Source organism: Fundulus heteroclitus, chromosome 4 (assembly GCF_011125445.2).
Source record: "Fundulus heteroclitus isolate FHET01 chromosome 4, MU-UCD_Fhet_4.1, whole genome shotgun sequence".
In the NCBI taxonomy this organism is placed as follows: Eukaryota; Metazoa; Chordata; class Actinopteri; order Cyprinodontiformes; family Fundulidae; genus Fundulus; species Fundulus heteroclitus.
Genome location: NC_046364.1, coordinates 10,907,127 through 10,925,932, shown reverse-complemented (window position 1 = coordinate 10,925,932; position 18,806 = coordinate 10,907,127). Strand labels below are relative to the sequence as shown.

At 37.5% G+C, this 18,806-nt stretch overlaps 1 protein-coding gene across 1 annotated transcript in view; it reads right to left on the bottom strand.

Annotated features, from left to right (window-relative positions):
* tox3 (TOX high mobility group box family member 3) overlaps positions 1-17,388 on the bottom strand; it is a 54,622-nt gene extending 37,234 nt beyond the window's left edge. The window contains exon 1 of the mRNA XM_012880208.3: positions 16,565-17,388. Coding sequence (XP_012735662.1) covers positions 16,565-16,666 — 102 coding nt within the window. The 5' untranslated portion in view covers positions 16,667-17,388. The remainder of the gene's footprint in view (positions 1-16,564) is intronic.
* Positions 17,389-18,806: the final 1,418 nt, after the last annotated feature.

Here is an 18,806-nt window from a genome sequence, read left to right as displayed (position 1 = left end):
TAAATGTTACTTTAACTCTTCAGATTAAGACACCAGATTTGAATAACAGCGAACATGACACTTCAGCTTTGATTCCATATCATTGCACTGACATTTATGGAGATTTAGAACAAAGAAACAATAGACATATTTTAGTCGCAATTCACAACTGTGTCTCTACTCTGCGTAAAACGACAGGTTGGAGATCAAAGTGGAAGCAAAATCTGAAAGCCCGGTGTGTGTCGAAATAGGACTTCCTTAAGGGAAAGAGGAGAGGTAGCATAAAAGTTCACATGTGGAGAACACGAGTAAGATCCAAAATACTTTCTGTTTTATGACACGTCAAAGTGAGCAGAGTCAAAATGAGGTATTTCAATCATCAGTTTCCCAGTAAAGATACGTCTTGTAAAATAATAAATGGTAAAATACTGTACGCGTGCACAATAAATAAATCATCAATTTTCTATATACATGTGTATATTGCAACCTTTCCCAGTTCTATTGATTTGCTCCTTTGACTGAGGCTCCTTCTGAGCACTTTCATCCCATTTCTCTGGTGCAAGCAGTTGAAAAAAAGAGGTCAGTGACATTCTCTGTATTTGAGCCTTGACCTCTATTTTAAGACCATGCTGTGAGTTTCTCCACTAAAATAAATGAGAGTTGAGCCCAGTTTGGTGTGCTGCTGCACCTTCCCGTGCACATGTTCTCTCATCACTCTTCAATATGTCTTCATTAGCTCTGTTTGACCTGCTTTACCAATTCTTTGCCCATACACATAGTCTGCAGAGCATCAGGAACCTCTATATATATATATATATATATATATATATATATATATATATATATATGGAGGTTACTGATGCTCTCTCTCTCTCTCTCTCTCTCTCTCTCTATATATATATATATATATATATATATATATATATATATATATATATATATATATATATAGTGCAAGCAAGATAATTAGATTGACTTGTCAGTTTGTAAGGAAAGCCTGTAAACAGCTATTAGTGATAAAATACTTAAATGAGCTGAAATTATTAGGATAGCATTTTGATTTTCACAGGCAGTCACTGAAAGATACTGATTGCTGCCTTAAGTCAGAGTGGGGAACAGAATTCCCACAGTCAACTTGTCATCGGCTAATTTACCTGGAGCCAGAGGGGGAGATTCACTGGACACATAGGGAGAGTTAATCTCTTCATTCATCTCCACTAAAGAGATCGACCCAATTAGCTTGCCACACTGACTGACAGCACTTGTATTTGCTTTACTCCCTTGCCTGCTACCCCCTTCCTTCTTAGATCAGGAATTTAACAGTTTATGCAGGTTCTAGGAGATGGCTTCAGGAAATTATTCAAGGGTACAATACAATGGTAAAATAATCATGACGTCTATATTCAAATCTGCAGAGTCTGAAATAGTCACCTCTGCAGTTTGCTGTGACTGATAAGCCCACGGAAGGGTTTCTTGGGGATAGCTCTCCAGAGCTTTGTAATTGTGCAGATTTGACTTGGGAGAGGATTTTTCTTTTCATCCTGACAAATACACACATTCTCTTTTTTAAATATGCTTTTCTTTTTATTGGCTCCAGCAAAGAGCCAGAGCAGATCAGAATTATGACATTTGCAGAAACAGCATAATGCAGGACAGTTTATATTTCAACTGTCGTCTCTAGGAATTTAAGTCATCAATCTCTATAATTATAAATTTCTTTTTCATTCTAATCCTGAATGTGTAATTGTAAGATGATTATATCAGTGCTGGTTTTCAGGGCTTTTGGAGACAGAGCATACTATTTTCACAAGAGTCCTTTTGCAACATCACTCTGAAAACAGATTTCTTCCTTCACATTAAATCTCATTTATTTTGTACCGGAGAAAGAAAAACAAAACAAAGATACAGCTATTTTCTTCCATCTACACAACTAATGCTCTGGAGTGTTGTTTGTCATTGTTATTCAGGGCTTGCTCACCTAAACTTAAAACATGATCCTTCTGGATTTTAATTAAGCACCAAGGTGCCTCCCAGGGGGTTTTGGCTTGGCAAAGGAAACTACTTTGATTTATGTATGACTTTGTTCTTTTTGCTTGAAGCTGGCTTGTTATGAGAGGCTGTAGTGATGAATGAAAGAAACTGGCAATTATTTTTATTAGTTAATTAGTTCCTGTTGGGGATGCACTCTTCTGAAAATGTAAGCAAACTTCAATGGTGATGTTGTACATTGGGCTGCCTCTTTGCTTGTCAGTTATGTCAATAGCAATGAGGACCACAGAATTGCTTATCTCACTATAAATGTATGGCCATGCATGTTCATCATAATTAAATGGAGGCACACGGCTAATATAACCATGCTTTTTAAAGAGTTTGCCTCGGCACGTCCAATAATGGCTGGATCGCCCAGCCTATTCCATGCATGCACCTCTGCTAGGAGCCGAGCCCACCTACACAGCACCAAAATAGCAATGATTAGCAAAATCCTCACAGACCTCGTTATAAAAAGCTATTATCAGCAGTTTACAAATAGAAAATCCAAGCAGCTAAATTGATAATTAAAAGTAAACACTTTACCAGTATACCTCTCTCACTCCTTAGTATGACAAAAATAAACTGCTTACTCTTACAATTCCTAGGAAACTTTGATTTTAAGGTTTAATACTCCCTGCTATCTCGATAATAATACTGCCATAGGCTAACCCCCAGGCTTCCATTGAATGTGGAACGCCATGGTGCGGCTGTGCCATGCTTTCTGGCAGACACCCCATTACACCTGGAGTGTTTCCGAGCTAACCGCCTCTGTGTGGTTGGACTCGGATCACGTGAGGATTGTGTCATCGCGCAATAGTAGTGTACTTGTAGGCTTTATAAACCAGAACAATTAACCAGTAAACTTGTTATTTGTCCAGTACTACCCACGTCTCACATGCCTGCTTTTTATCTAATTACCTTGTTTTCTTTGGATCTATGATGAGTGAGTACAAATACTTAGTTTTTCAGATTTTTTTAAGTCAATGTTCATTTTTAGTACAGCCACTGATTAACTGTATGTAACACTTAAAGTAACATAATATCTTATTACATACGTATTGATGTTTCGAGTAAAATGCAATCCAAACTTTGCACATTTACTTGTAAACTTGAACAGATCCACTTTGCTTTTCATTAACTGACTTTCTGCCAGAACGATCCGCTCTGCTCCAGATTGACAGGGAGCTGGTGTGGCAAGCAGCAGAAATTGTAAAGTGCCTTGAGTGTTGTGAACTGCCGCTATATAAGTACATTTTTATTTAATTTTCATAACTGTCCATATGCCCTACATTAGAAATAAGTACTGAATAAACATTATTCACGAAGTTTTATTAGAAACACAATATAGTATTCTCTTGTGGAAACATTTTTTTTGTCTTTTAGATTTGAGTTTCAGTTGACTGCAATGTTAGAGTGATGTATGGTAAAACAGGCCAAATATGGGATTCTTACACTTAGATAACATTGAGTAAAAATACCTCTGTTTCAATGTATCACTGTATTAAGAAAAAATATATAAAGCTAAAATATAGAACATGATGTGACTAATTTGATTTAAAACAGCTGGCCAACCAGCTAGCAGCTTGCCAACTGTAGTTTTAAAATAGCATTACTTTGAAAAGAGTGACGGGTGGCGGTATTGCTTCAGTTACCACATCGGGACAGTCTGTGTTTTTTACAACAATGAATAAAATATTCATGGTATTTGAATTAAGAGGCCATTTTTTTCTTCAATTATAAGGAGAAAAAAAAATCATATAGCCAGCTGATCGGCAGTGCAAAGCAACAGGTGATGGAGGGGTATCACTGCTCTATAGAGCTACAAAAAACTCTGGTAAAACCACCCCTTTCTCAGACAATATATAATAAATACTTTACAATGTAGGGACATCACACTTTTAGCAGGTTGGAAGTCTTTACTTTATAAAAACCTTGGTATAGCCTGACACCGGTAAGAGGCCTTTGTATATGTAAAGATATCAAAGTACTGATTAGACAGGCAGCGCTTTAATATGGGTGACACCTTAGTGACACAACCATAGTTAAAAAAAAAAACAGATAGTTTTACTCTTTTGGACGCATACCAGAACCTAATGGAGTCTAAAAAGCATGTGGATGCAGAAGGATCGCTCCGATTAGCTTGTGGAACTACTGAAGGTCAGCACTGCTGAGTTGAGCCACCAGAAGCCTTCATAAAACCATGCACTGTGTCATTATTTTCAAAGTGTTTCATTACAGACAGTTAACCTTGGTTACCTCCAACCTAATACTTTAATCAGCTGCCAGTAATGCCTTTGAAACAGAAGGATCATTCAGTTTTTTTTCTTCTGTTTTCAAGTAGGGGGGGTTAAAAAATGTTGGTGACACTTATTTAGGAAAGGACCCTTTTCCCCAAGGTTGTACATGTACTAAAAATTACACGACTAGTCGGTGCCTCTAGTGTTGCAAAGGTAGATCGGTTTCCCTGGAAAGAATGTCATTTGAAATAACCATGAGCGACTGTCCAGGCAAGGAAACTATGCCAAAGCTGAGGCTTCACAGACCTTGATCTCATTTCAACTTCTGCCATCCCACAGTATGACCACATGTGTGAGTTCATAAGCCAACAGAAACCCACATACATACACACACACACACAGCAAACAAGGACACACTGTGAATAAGCCCTGACCGCAGCTCTTCAAAATATAAGAATTTGGCTCAAGAATTTCATGAACCTCACTCATTCTCCAAGCCGGGGTTTCAGGGAATGCACCTTCATTATCTGGCAAGAGGTTTCACTGAGGCCATGTGCATTGTTCTTTTTGATTGTGTAACTGAATAAAAGCTAGAAAAGCCTCATGAATACTGCATGATTTTCATCAAATGGAAAATCTCAAAGCAGTGTTACTTTAGTAAAGTGTTGAGAGCCAAACTCATCTTACCAAGGGCAACTGATGGCTAATTATAACTAAAAGAATGATGTAAGAACAATAAGTATTTTTTTTCTTTGCTTTTTTAAGGAGAACCTTTTTCATTTGTTTTTCCCTAAAAGATGCAGTCCTGACAAATCAAATATGTTTAACATCATTGTGGCTGAGCTGAGGGACCTGTAAAAAAAGCTCTCGGTTAGAGGTTAGGAAGAGATTGCGATCCTAGATCAATATTGAAAAAGTTCAGTGTGTTGTGCCTCGTGGTCAGGTTTACACAGTTTGCACAAACACCAGAGTTTTCCGGCAGTGAAATGGGCCAAGAGGTTGTAAAAACTGGTGATAAATTCCTTACAAAGCAGAAAGAAGGGGGGTTGAGAGTTACAAAGAAGACAAATTAGTTATTGTTAATAAATTCTTTTTCTGTTGCTCTACACAAACAATACACTTCTGGTAAACATCAGCATTAAAGCAAGACTTGACTGCGATCACATTCTTCTACACAGCTGTTTCTCCTCCACTAAAGGATAGACTGGCTGAACCAGAAAAATATGTTTTCTAGTCACAGGTTACTTAGTAACAGACACACCAAATACCTATGAGAACTAGATGACTGTGTGTCAAGTCTTTTAGGGGCAAATCCAACTCATATTTTAAGCCTCTAATAGGCATGGGCCGACATGAAATTCACAGTGTATGACAACTTTGAGTGTAAACACAATTGTATTAAATCTTTCTTTTAATGCCATACAGATAAATCAAAAGTGTAGCAGAGCATAAAATTGCTTGAGTTAAAACAGATTAATATCTAGCTGGTAGGGGTAGGTCAAAATATTGATTCATCAATGCATTGCAATATATTTTCCCAATTCAGTATAAATACAGAAAATCGTACAGACGGAAGCCACACTAGACTAACTAAAGCAACATGGCGACCAAAGCGTGTAGCAGCAATGTAAAGTCAGCACCTTCAAAAGCAGACATTTGGACAATGGTGAGTAAAGCTAACCAAAAAGCTAGCTTCGCAAACTCATATTCAGCAAATGAAAATCTTAGCTTTGCTACCGTTAAACCGATGATAAATAAAGACACTCGGGGAAGGTAATGCTAACCAATAACCACCGGCTGCCACTCAGTCTACATTACTTGTCTTCACACAAATGGTGCTGCACGCCCACACATCACACATGACGAATGTGTGCAATCCTGCATGTTTGTGAGGATTGTTGTATTAGTTCTGGATAATAAATTTTTCCAACTTTTAATTGACACTGGGAGCTTATGAGAAGAATTCATATTATATTTATCCCTCTGTGCCCAGGCAGCAGTATCTTGAAAAACATGCTGAGAGTAAGAGAGGGTTTTAAGTCAGTGTTGGGCGTTCTAGCAAAAGAAACAAGCAACCAGCTCTACGATTGCTGCCTTGTAAACAGTGTAAATGAACAAGCCCAAAGTTACTTATGTTAAGCGGACATGGCAACACTGCTGAAATACTCTATGTAAGAACTCCATATAGTGTAATGGAAAATTACGGTTTTAAGAAGATGTGCACATTCTCAAACCCCGATACACCATGATAACATGCAAACACATGACAGAAGTCCAAGTGGAACACAGGGCTAATAGTTTTGGAGTCACTGAAGTCAGCAGAGACATTTCATGTCTAACAAATGGGCATCGGTGTCAAATGTTCTGAAGACCAAGCCCCTGCACAAAAGCCACACAAGAAGCAATATAGCAAAAGTGTTGACATAAGTCATAAATGACTTAGGATTAATGGAGAAGGCGACTGTGATTTTCCCCAAGAGGAAAGGAGAATCATTTAAATGTGCATGCACTTTACATTAATTTTAATATACTGCAGTGTTTTTACTTTTGTACTCCATATTGAGCACCACCATTATTTTGCTATTGCTTTACTGTCGGATATTTTATTACACCAAAATGTTAATGGATACAATCATAAAGTAATGCTTACCATGACTCTTCATATGGCCAGGAAAATGAATAAATATGCAAAAATTAGCAAAAGGTACTTTGTATACTTCTGCTTGATCTTAAATCAATATCAAAGCATTTAAATAATTGTCAACCAAAGAATCAAAATCAATTTGAATTGTGAGGTTCTTAACACCCTTACTTGTTAGTAGATGGCCAACAGTAGTTTTAAAACAGCATTACCTTAATGAGAGCTATGGGCAGCTCTGATTTTAGTTTCCACGCAACATTTACTCAGTTACATTTACCTGAGTAACTTTTTCAGAAAAAAATACTTTTAGGAGTAGTTTTACTGCACTGCACTTTTTACTTTTACTTGAGTCGTTATTACTAAGTATCGCTACTCTTACTTGAGTGAAACTCTGGCAATTCTACCTACAGCGAGTTACTTCATAAATAAAGAACATACATGTTTTAACTAAAAATACACCAGAGACAAAAAACTAGATGTAGGTTAAAGTGAGACTTCTTATTTGTACACAATCTTTGTTATTTTAACATTATGTTCTATCTGCTGACTTTATTTGGAGGTCAAATGAACATACACTAAACAGTAGATATTGTTAGTGGAAGTACTTTGAATTGTTCTAACATACTGTATATACATTCATTGCTGTAAGTATTGCTTCCAAGTTTAATGTTGAATAGAATTCATTTAGAAAAGTGTTTCTTTTGTCTTTAGTGTATTTTTTGTCTTTAAAATACCAGACTTTGCACATAACCTTGTATTTCTGTCTGTCCGATTACATATTGTTTGAATATGAAATCATCAGCTGTTTGATTATTTACCCTGTACTCGAATAGACATCTTACTGAATACTTTTTTTACACTTACTTCAGTACTTTCACAACGCTATTTCAACATATTTTTTATATATGTGTGTGTGTGTGTGTGTTATATTTGAAACCAAGAATAGACCCATGCCTAGTCTCTAATAAAATTTTCACATAAACTGCTTGCCATCTATTCTACCTAAAATTCGGCACTAAAATCAAGGACTAACAGGTTGTTATGAAAAAGTAATAGTATGTAGTCCACAACTGTTGTTGGTATATTAATGAAATACACTCTTTGACAGGAGAATATGCACATCTCTATCAAAGCTGTGGACTATTGCTTAACTACTCTAAATGCTAACTCGATGTTAGCATTAAACTAAAACTGAAAAACTTTGCAGATATTATTAAATACTTTCCCTACCACAGCATTAATCATTTACTAAAGCTGGTAGGTTTACTCACACTACCCAGCTTGCTATCCTCCGTAATTACATGACGTGAGATGCAGATTATTCTTTGCCTCAAGTTCCAAACCTTGAGTCTAAGAGAATGTCAAATTTTTAGATTGTGGGTCTAAGCCAAGCCCGAAATCTTTGTTTTTGTGGCTTAAGTGCAACACAAGCCTGTTTCTGAGCACTGGCTAGAATTAATAAAAGACTTAACTTCCATGCACAAATAATAAATTAAACAGAAAAAAAAAGAGGAACAAGGTTGCTTATCCCAGCTGCATATACATCAGTGCATGTCATAAACAAGCTCTGTTTGAAGGTAATCTTCCTTGAACCCCGAGGCAAGTTGTTCCAACATGCCGTCTATTTGAGCATTCAAATAAAAGTTTTGTTTACCCGCATTATTTAAGCTCTTTGTCCAATGGGTCTGAGGGATATTTGCACACCTGCTGCTATTGTTGGCCCTCTTAGTGCAACCTGGTAACACGCTGCATTATGGGAATGTGTGATGTAGGAGGGGGTGGGTAAGAGAGAAAAAAAGAGAGAGAATTAATCACACTGTGTAACATGTAATACTACGCACCTGCAGCCCGTGCTATACTTAGGAGAGGAACATTTACAAGAATGAGAATTGATGCAGTGAGCAAGAACCGAAAAGGCTGTTTCAGTTCAATCACATCTAGGTTTGAGTATAGAAATTATGAAAAATCTATCTGTGGTAGACAATTTTAATATAATAAAATCTTAAATATCTAAAAGAAAAGTCATCTGCGTGACTTCAGTCAAAAAAAAATAATAATAAAAATATCTATAAATAGTCAGGACAGAGAAAGGAAGATAGCCTATTATAAAAATAAAATCAATAAGTTTATGTCGGCATGCTAATAAAATAGTATGCACATCTGTGTGAGAAAGACGACACCTTTCTGTGGTCTGCATTGCTTGAAAAGAGCCAAAAGCTTAAGTTAAATTAAAAGGAAAACAGTAGAGTGTTGTGATACAGTTTGAGAGCACAGTTTGGATATTAGATATCGGAAACAAGGGATGACTGACACTTTGTAAAGTTTTAAAAACGAATGGGTCTTAACAGCAACATTAACCACTAAGGGGGCACAACACTTATTGAATCAGCCAACCAGCAGTGATTGACCGCTCCTTTGGAAAACTGCTTAATTCAGGGTAAAAGGGGTGGGGATTTATTTCCTTGGTGGCCATGGAAAGTTCGTATTTTGAGTCAAAAAGATTTAGGCTATCAAAGCCATAAATAACCATAATAGTAGAACATATTGGAAACATAAAACTAGCCTATGATTTGCTTTGATTCAACTTGACACAATATTTAAAAAATGAATGTCTCCTTGAAAATTACTTCTGGAGATTATTTGCAGAACCTTGCCACATACATAAACCAGAGCAAGAGATTTATTTTTTCATTTGTGTGACATGCAGACCAGATGGCTTAGTAGAACTCTCATAAGCCAAGTGCTGTTGTTATTTTGTTATAAGTAGAATCTTAGTCTCATTTAAAGATCATAAAAACCTAAAACTAAGCCCCTCTTCAGTGACCTGAACAGCAGTAGCTACTGCCTCGTAGACGAGAACCCCATCTCAATTTGACGTCTACAGTTTGTGGAAAGGAGGAACCTTTTGTTCTTTGTGAAAATGTGAGCATTTACAGTAGAAAAAATATGTATGGAACATGCCAACACATGAAGTCCACATCATGTCAGTAACAACCCAAGTAAATCTAGACAAAACTGTTCATAAAACAAAATATGTATGAAAAGTGGAATAAGTATTAAACAGAAAGTGCAAATGTTATGAAAAGTGAACAAACCAGCTGATGTCTGTCAGTATTTAGAAGGCAATCCCGAACCGTATCAGTGCAAATTATTATTGGCTGGTTTCGTGCCAAAATATGACATAAGAAGTATCTTGCGATGGATAAAATTAAACATCTCTCAAAGTCTTAATGTTGTAAAATACACATAGTATTGGTTACAGATTTATTTCAAAATTTCTGAATTATCTATTAAGCACCAGTGTGGCCATAATATATAGGTAGAAGAGACCTTGAATTAGAATGTGCAGTTCTCTTCTCATACAACGATGAGTATTGTACTCAACAGTAAAGGTCCCTATGACCTCTGACTGCTTGCGAAACAACTTAGTTCCGAGAATATAGGTCACGTAGGACCAAAACTCAACTCTTCGGATGTCATTGCACAAACTCTGTTTTGAGGAGAAATGCCACTGCACATCATCTGAAATACCAACAGTGAAGCATATAATACTGACTCTTCTTCATCAAGCTGAAGGAGAGATGAATGCAGAAATGTAATAGGCAATTCTTTATAAGAATCTGAAAATGAAATGATGGCAGATTTTCCAGTCATGAGATTACCAGCAAAGGACATTTGACAAAACCAAAATGATTTCTGTTAACTGTAAACTCATTCAGCCATGTGGTAGCTCTTTATGTCTCCAGCTTCAGAGTGTGAGGTCTGCTTAAATGAACCACAGTGAGTAATGCATGAGGAAATGTAATGTAGAGGATTTATGAGCAGTGATGGCATGATTATAGTGAGGGTTTATGAGTGCTGATCTGGGTAATGCCCAATATCTGTCTAAGATTTCACAGCCTTTGTCACATTCACCTAATAAACAAAGCAGGCAGTATGGGTTTACATCTTCTGCAGTTCTCCATACTATTAATAAAAAAAATCTGATCGTTTCCGTATAAGAACTTTAAAGACATATGTAGCATTTAACAAGTATAAACAAAGTGATAAAGGGTTCACCTTATGTGTGCCTCCACCCGGGGTACAGACCTGCCCAATCTTCAAAGTACTCAGAATGGGAACATGTAATGAATATACACATGGATGTAGTTTAGTCTGCCGCACAGAGAAGCCCTTCTTGTAGGAAGAGATGTCAGAGTAGCGAGCACACGCTGAACTAAAAATAATGCTCTCTTGTCTCAGTGGGAAAATTAGGTGTTTAATAAATCTGCTGATGTACACTCCTGACAAGTTGCAATTAAAAGACTCAGCAAACCACATCAGCTTTTCCTTTCTGGGAAATTTAAACATTTAACCCACACCTTGGAGTCATATCCATCAACTGTTAAGTTGGACAAGCTGGATAAGCTCTGAGGCTACACCCATCCTCCTCCTCGACACACACGCACGCACACACTCTTAAACATTGTGTTTGGATATGTTTATAATGTGTCTGATGAAACGGCACCAGGTGTGTACACTGGAAGGATGCACATGGCCCCCCGGTCGAGCAGGTTATTAACCCTTTCCTGTTCCAGAAGCATGGGGAGCAGCAAAGAAAAGAGGACCCTTAAAGCTTTTAGCCCAGGGGTCTGATGATGTGAAAGTGCAGTAACTCACCTCACTACCCTCCACTCAACGCCCCTCCCAACTTTTGTCCTTAAATTGCGTAGTTGCCCTCGCATATGTATCAGTCCCTCAAAAAGGCCCACAGTTCTGAAGACAGTACATTTACAGTCCAAGTAGCTCCATGTGATAAATGCATCATGTCATTTTAAAGCATAGCCTCATACTTCATAGCATATGTGAGTGGACAATAAAATGCAAAGTACATCATAAATAAATTAACCACAGAACATTATCTACATTTGGTTAAGAAAGGAAGTGGCACGAGGGGGAAAATAAACAAAGAACAAAAGAAGACTGCCTACAGGAAAATTTCAGGGAAAACACTTCTTATCAAGCCAAAGTAGATTTTTATTTATTTACTTACTTCGGATAATGCCTGTGTTCGCTAATCGTAACAGTTTTTTTGTAGTTTAGCACTAGAGGAAACACAACTTGACCTGCTAGGCTGTCAAAAAAAGCAACTAGTGTATGTGTTTGCAGCAAAAGCATACAAAGTCCTACAAAAAAACAGTCCACAACGAATGTGCTAAATGTTGAAAATGTTGTGTGTTTGGTTAGAAAAAAAGAAAAGAAATTTCATATTAAAAGAAAAAATAAAAAGAAGCAAGATATAGCAAGGAATGAACTTGTATTACTGTGCAACCTTTTTACACTTCACAGCAAATATTCAGTTTAAATAAATTAGTAATGAACTGTTTTTTATTTGTGTCTTACATGGAGATGATAATGTGGCGTGCCTTCTGATTAGTGGAAATTACACCTTTGTTCCAACTACTGTTAATTATACAGTATCAGAAGTATTTTCAATGAACTTTTGGGAACGATAAACACCATGGTGCTAATAAAGGCCATACAATAAAAGAGGATTGTTTAAATGTGAAGTTGTAAAGTGCTATAAGTTAAGACTTAGTTCAAAGATGGCACTGGGTAAAAACTTTAATGGTATGGTTTGCAGTTAAAGGCAATTGTGCAGAAGAAAAATTACACAAACTTTTTATTCTAGTTGCACGGATCTTTACAACTCTGGGCACCAACAATATTATTGCAGGACTCCAAAAGATGGACATACAGTGCCACACAAAGTACATATGTCGCTTTGATTTTTCCACATTTTGTCATGTTCCACAAATATCTGTATATTTTTATTGTATGTTAGCGACCAACACAACGACCATAACTGTGACCTAAAGGAAAATTATTTTTACACATAGCTTGACAAGCTGTGTGTCATTGTATTCAACCACCCTTTCTCTAATAAACCCAGATAAAATACATTTAACCTCCCTGGATCAATACTTAATGAAAACAATCTCAATTGCAATTTTACCAGCAAATCATGTGACATATATTTCTACAAGCTTTGCCAATTGCGGTACTGAAATGTTTCCCCGTCCTTCTTTGTAAAATATGTCATGTTTGAGACAACTGGAAAGACACTGTCTGTCAACAGCTGTTTTTTTTTTGTTTTGTTTTTTTTAAGTCTTGCCACATATTCTCAATTGGATTTAGGTCTGGACTTTGGCTGGTTCCCTCTCACTCATGATTATGCTTTGATCTAGACCATTCTATTGTAACTCTGGCCCAAACTTTAGTGTTAGAAGATGCACCTCTGCTCCAGACTCAACTATTTTGCAGCTCCTTGCAAGTTTTCTTTCAATACAAGCATGTATTTAGTTCCAGTGTCCTTTTAATTTTAGTGCTTTCTTTCATATGTTTGCTGAGTTTTCTTATATGGTTTGAGGAAAACCACGCTGCTACTCTCTAAAAAACCTATAAGATCTTCACAGAACAGCCACATTTTAACTGATATTAAATTACACATTATTTAAATAATTACTAATTGCTTAAGGCAGTTGGCTGCATTGGATTTTACTTCTGGGTATTGGAATGTGGTTAATGGTACACTCAGAATTATTTTTATTTGTAAAAAGCCTCAAAGAATATTTATCTTATTTCTTGCAATCACACTTATGCACTATGTTGTTTTGGTCTTTCACATACAATCCCAATAAAGTTCACTCAATTGACAAAATGTGAAAAAGTTCAATGGGTGTAAATACATTTGCAACTCTATTAAAGCCAATAAGCTGTTTGTCAGGGTTTCCATCTGTCTCCTTCCGCAGTGAAGCCATTAAAACAATGTGGGGCAGTTCAGTACAAAAAGTAATTATTTTGTCCTGGTAGTACTGGCATTTGCTTTGCGAATAAAGCTGAAAAGTGAAGACCGGTCCAGGTGAAAAGTTTGTATAAACATCTGTTGGTAATTTCTTGAAGCCTGAAGCTAATGAAAGCTCAGCAATAAATGGATACTGTATTTGAAACATTATTAAAACCGTTAAAAAAACAGCCAGATGGCCATAAAAATGAGAATAACACCGAGTCTCTTTCATGGAAGCAGTAAAGTCAGGCCCATTTTGCTCTGAAGAAAAAACAGTCAAACCCCCACCAACTCTTTGTGTTTGAGTGACAGAGAGGTTTGTCGAGAAAAAAAAAACCACAGACCTTAAGCAGCTTTGTATAAACATATTTCGAAAAACAACTAAGACAAAGTAGAACCAAAGGTTTAAAGACATGTATATATTGCGTATTACATTAAATAGTAAGAGGACAGTCATAATATCTTTTTGAAAACAAAAATACAAATCATAGAAGCGTAAACCGAGTAAGGAGAACAATAGGTCGTATTTACATAAATTGAAAACAACATAACTTCCAGCTCAAAGGTGAGAGCATTTCTTTTATATGAAGTTCAATTAGTACAGAATATATAAACCCTCTTATGAAAATCTTGCCAGCCAACAAAAACTAGTTCATATCTGAAACTTGAAAGAAAAACCCAAGTTTTACATTTGAATACTGGGTTTAGTTCTACAAAATTGTTCCTTTTTAATTTATTATATGAGCATTAATAAGCTGTGTAAAGATGTGACATGGTTCCCTCTAGTACCACTGATTCCCCTTCATCTTCATGCCAAAAAAAATCAGCAGCTTCATTAGTCATGACTGCAGCACCTAATTAAGTTTGTACCATTCGGGCTGGATGTTTCTGTAAATTTAAAAGAATCTCTGATGTTTCAAAGTGCCTCTGGGCCCTTCTGTCGCTGCTGCCATTAAAACCGAACACTTCCCAAGCTTGAATTTTAAAAGAGTTGTGCAGGTTTTCAATTCAGAACTGTGAAAACTAGTTTAAAGTTCTGTTGATTGCAAGAAAAGGTGCTTTGACAGCTTATAAATAGCTTACAGAAGTACTGCTTCAGTTTTGGATGACTAGATGCTTTGCATTGTGCTACCTTTCAGCAAGCCGACGTAACATTACCATGGCATTGTACATTACCATGAACGCACGCTTTGTGCTCTTCATCCCTCCTTCACCAGCGTAACTGAGTAGAGATACTGGATAAGCACCTTCCCTTTGCATTGTGGCCACTTACTGATACAGACAGAGAAAAAAAGATCTTTTGACCGAGAGAATTAATTGCATACCAATTCAAAGAAATGTAGGTAAAAGTTTTTCCAAGGGTGATGAAGACATGATGAAACTGAGCACATATGACAACTTGGCCACACGACAAAGAGCTGATGAAACTGTGAGACAAACCTGGTAACTGTTTTGAACAGCAAACAGAGCTGCACTAAAAGGGCTGAATGATTTGGGTGGGGGGTAGTGCATGGGTGTGTGTTATGTGAGAGTATGTGTTGGGGGATGTAAGCATCTCCCAAAACATATAAAACACTGCCAAAGGAGAATACACTTGGAAAAGGTAAACAAAAGCAGGTTTTTAACTTGAATTTTATGAAAACGCGGTATGTCAAAAATGATTTGTACCCTTATAATCAATTTATTTCAAAAAATCATTACTGTCATTACACTAATAAAAGCCTTCCTATAACTGCTGACAAGCATTTTTGCATGTTTCCATTGGTATTTCCAGAGTTTATCTTTTACGCTAAACTCCAAGTCTTGGAGGTTGGATGCCCTCCATATCATCACCCTCATCTTTAGCTCCCTTCACAGATTCTATAGTGCAATCAAAGGAGGAATATGGCCAGGCCACTCTAAAATAAAATATTACACTAAACCAGAATCTGTTAAGGGTATGAATAATTTTGGACTTAATGTTTTCCATCCATCATATATATCTTTTTTTTATTAGCAGATAAAGCATATATTATCTTGAAATTGGATTTTTCCATATTTTCCAAACATGATAATAGCAGGGATAATTAAAACCACAATAAAAAGAGGAATTAATTTGAAAACGGTGTATACATAGGGATATGAATAACTTATAAAACATTATGAAATAAAACACTGGAACATTCCACCCAGGTAGCTAAAACTGTTTTCTACAGAATGTAACCCTCAAACCAGACTAAACCTGATAATATTTGTCAAATAAAAGCACAACAAGCGTATTGCTCACAATAAACGTATTCACGATAGCTAATATAAACCAGTGTATGCAAAAACCCACCAACAGCAACCCAGTTCAACTCCTAACATCAAGTTAGACACCCTCCGAATAGCTGAAGGGCAAAAAGATATTTCTATACCATGCAATTTAGTTGCATCATGCTGGGGGTCATGAAAGAGAGCAGTTCATTTGACACTTGATACAGAGTATCTTCTTTTCATCACATTGTAACTGTAATGTAGGGTGCTGATGCAATGATCCTTCACTGATGTAGAGAAACATGAAACCGTAAAAGCAACAGCGCCCATGACTGTGGATCATATCCCTGTGGCCAGAGTTTAGTAGTGCAATGGGGCCAAACACAAAAAGTAACACTGCGTCATTACACTTGTCCTGCTGCTTCCTTTAGCAGTGCGCAAGCACAAAAGTTTCTGAAGAGGGAGGGAAGTGATCAATGAGCAACTTCTAAAAAAGAAGTGGCAGATCAAATTAACTGCACTTGTATCAACGCGACCCGGTGCACTCATGGTCTCAGCACCAACGTGGCCACACAACGCACAAAATAAATAAAAAAAAAAAACGGGATTTCTCACCTTGTTGAAGTTGTAGTAGCCCAAACAATGGGCGAAATCCAGGTTTGACGGATCTCCGGGGATAGAATTCCCTCCGGCAGTCGGATAAAATCTTACATCCATGTCGTGCGAGGCAGCTGCGCGCAGTTGTAGCCTGCTTGTTTCTGCCGCTTTTACTATCCAAGCGCTCAGTTCGAGAGAAAGAGAGGGAGCGAGAGGGATGGAGGGATGGATGGAGAGAAAGCGCGGAAGACAACCACGGCAGCGGTGCGGGGACAGGTAAAGTTTCCGTATTCCTCTTCTACGCCTGGTTCAGTCGCCTCATTTCGGAGGAAGCCTGCGTGAAGGTTGGACGGAGCCCAGGAAGCTGTCCCTCACGGAGCAGAGCGGCGGACGCTGTGCACCAACATGCATTTACACACAGCTGCTGCTGCTGCTGCTGCTGTATACAAAGAAGCCACGAGACCCGGCGACTGAGCGCGAGTCCACCCCCTTCTCCCTCCCCTCCACACGCAGGAAAAATAAATAAATAAGCAAAAACAGTAACAAAGTGGCAAAAAAGACGCGCAAAGTTTAGTCAAAACCGGACGCAACCTCAGATTTGCCTCATTTTCCTCTCGGAAGTTTATCGCTCCAACAACTTAGAGAACTAGTTAGTGAAAAGGAAACAGGAGCCCGCTGTCCGCCTGGACTCCTCTGCTGAGCGCTGGGTTCGGAACACAAGCCGCGGACAACCCTCCACAGACGGAGCAATTAGCGAGCGCGATGTAGTACAGTGGATATCCAAGTTCAGCCCTCCGCTCTGCCTGACCTGACTGTCCCGCAGATGAACAAGGCAAATGTGCGAACAAGCCAGCCACTCCCCAAACACGCCAAGCCACTCCCAATAAAAAAAACTGCCTTTAAGTCCATGTGACATGTTGGCCATGGAAATTAATCAAAATTAATGTCTCATTTTCTTCCACTCTTCATAGTACCAGCAATTTATATAATACTTGTGTCCCCTCTCAAAGTTATGTTTGATCACAGTTATTACATATTCAGTGTCCAATTATCCTTTAATAGGTGATTCAAATATTTAGAATGAATCCCCTTTCCAAGAGTTGTCCCTACCACTAGCACGCCCAGGCTCCCTATCCCTTGACACCTAATTGGGGAAACTGAGAGATGGGATGCTCCTTCAGATTTCTTGGACACAAACATATTGGCTTAATCTACCCATATGTTTTTTACAAGCAGTTCTCAATTACAGAGCATACCTTACTTTTATTCATGTTAAGGGAGAATAAAAATGTAATGCCAAGTGTACCGTATATAAATCTGATCTAATGTATATTTCTTTAAATAGAGAACCGCCGATTTAGAGACAAATATAATATGTTGTATATAAGTGTTCTAAAATGCCAGAGTTTAATAACACTGACTGACTGACTGACTGCAAATATACTAATGCTTCATTATTAGGTATTATTATTAGCTTCATAATTAGTACAAAATTTGACTGAGCTGTTACCTCAGAATGCATCAAATTCAATAAAATTGTATTTATATAGCTCCAATTCACAACACATGTCATCTCAATGCACTTTACAAAGTCTAATCCAACCAAATCATACAGATTGATCAAAAGGTTTCCTATCTAAGGAAACCCAGCAGATTGCATCAAGTCTTGACAAGCAGCATTCACTCCTCCTGAAGGAGCATAGAGCCACAAGGGCAGTTGTCTGCATTGCCAATGGCTTTGCAGCAATCCCTCATAATGAGCATGCATGAAGCGACAGTGGAGAGGAAAACTCCCCTTTAACAGGGAGTAAAACCTCCAGCAGGACCAGAACCAGGCTCAGTGTAAACGGTCATCTGCCTCAACAGACTGGGGGTTAGAGAAGACAGACCAGAGAAAAGCAAAAAAGCACACATTGATCCAGGAATCCTTTCTATGGTATATGGTAATAGAGGATGATCTGTCTGATCTGTAAAAAGCAAGTGCATTTCCTATTTTAAGTCTTGCAGCAATATATTGTTAAGAGATAAATACTATTACTATACTGCTTCTACACTTTAATGATGTACAATCAATGCTCTGACAAGCTCTAGATTAATATCAAATACAAGTTAGATTATAAATAACATAGTGTTTAACATTAAGACTTTGGCATTAAAAGCAATTTAAGCATCATGTTTATGCACAAAATATTCATGTTACGTTTTTTGTGGCTTCTAATTGACATAGTTGGCCATTGTTTTCTTAACTAATGACCCTCCC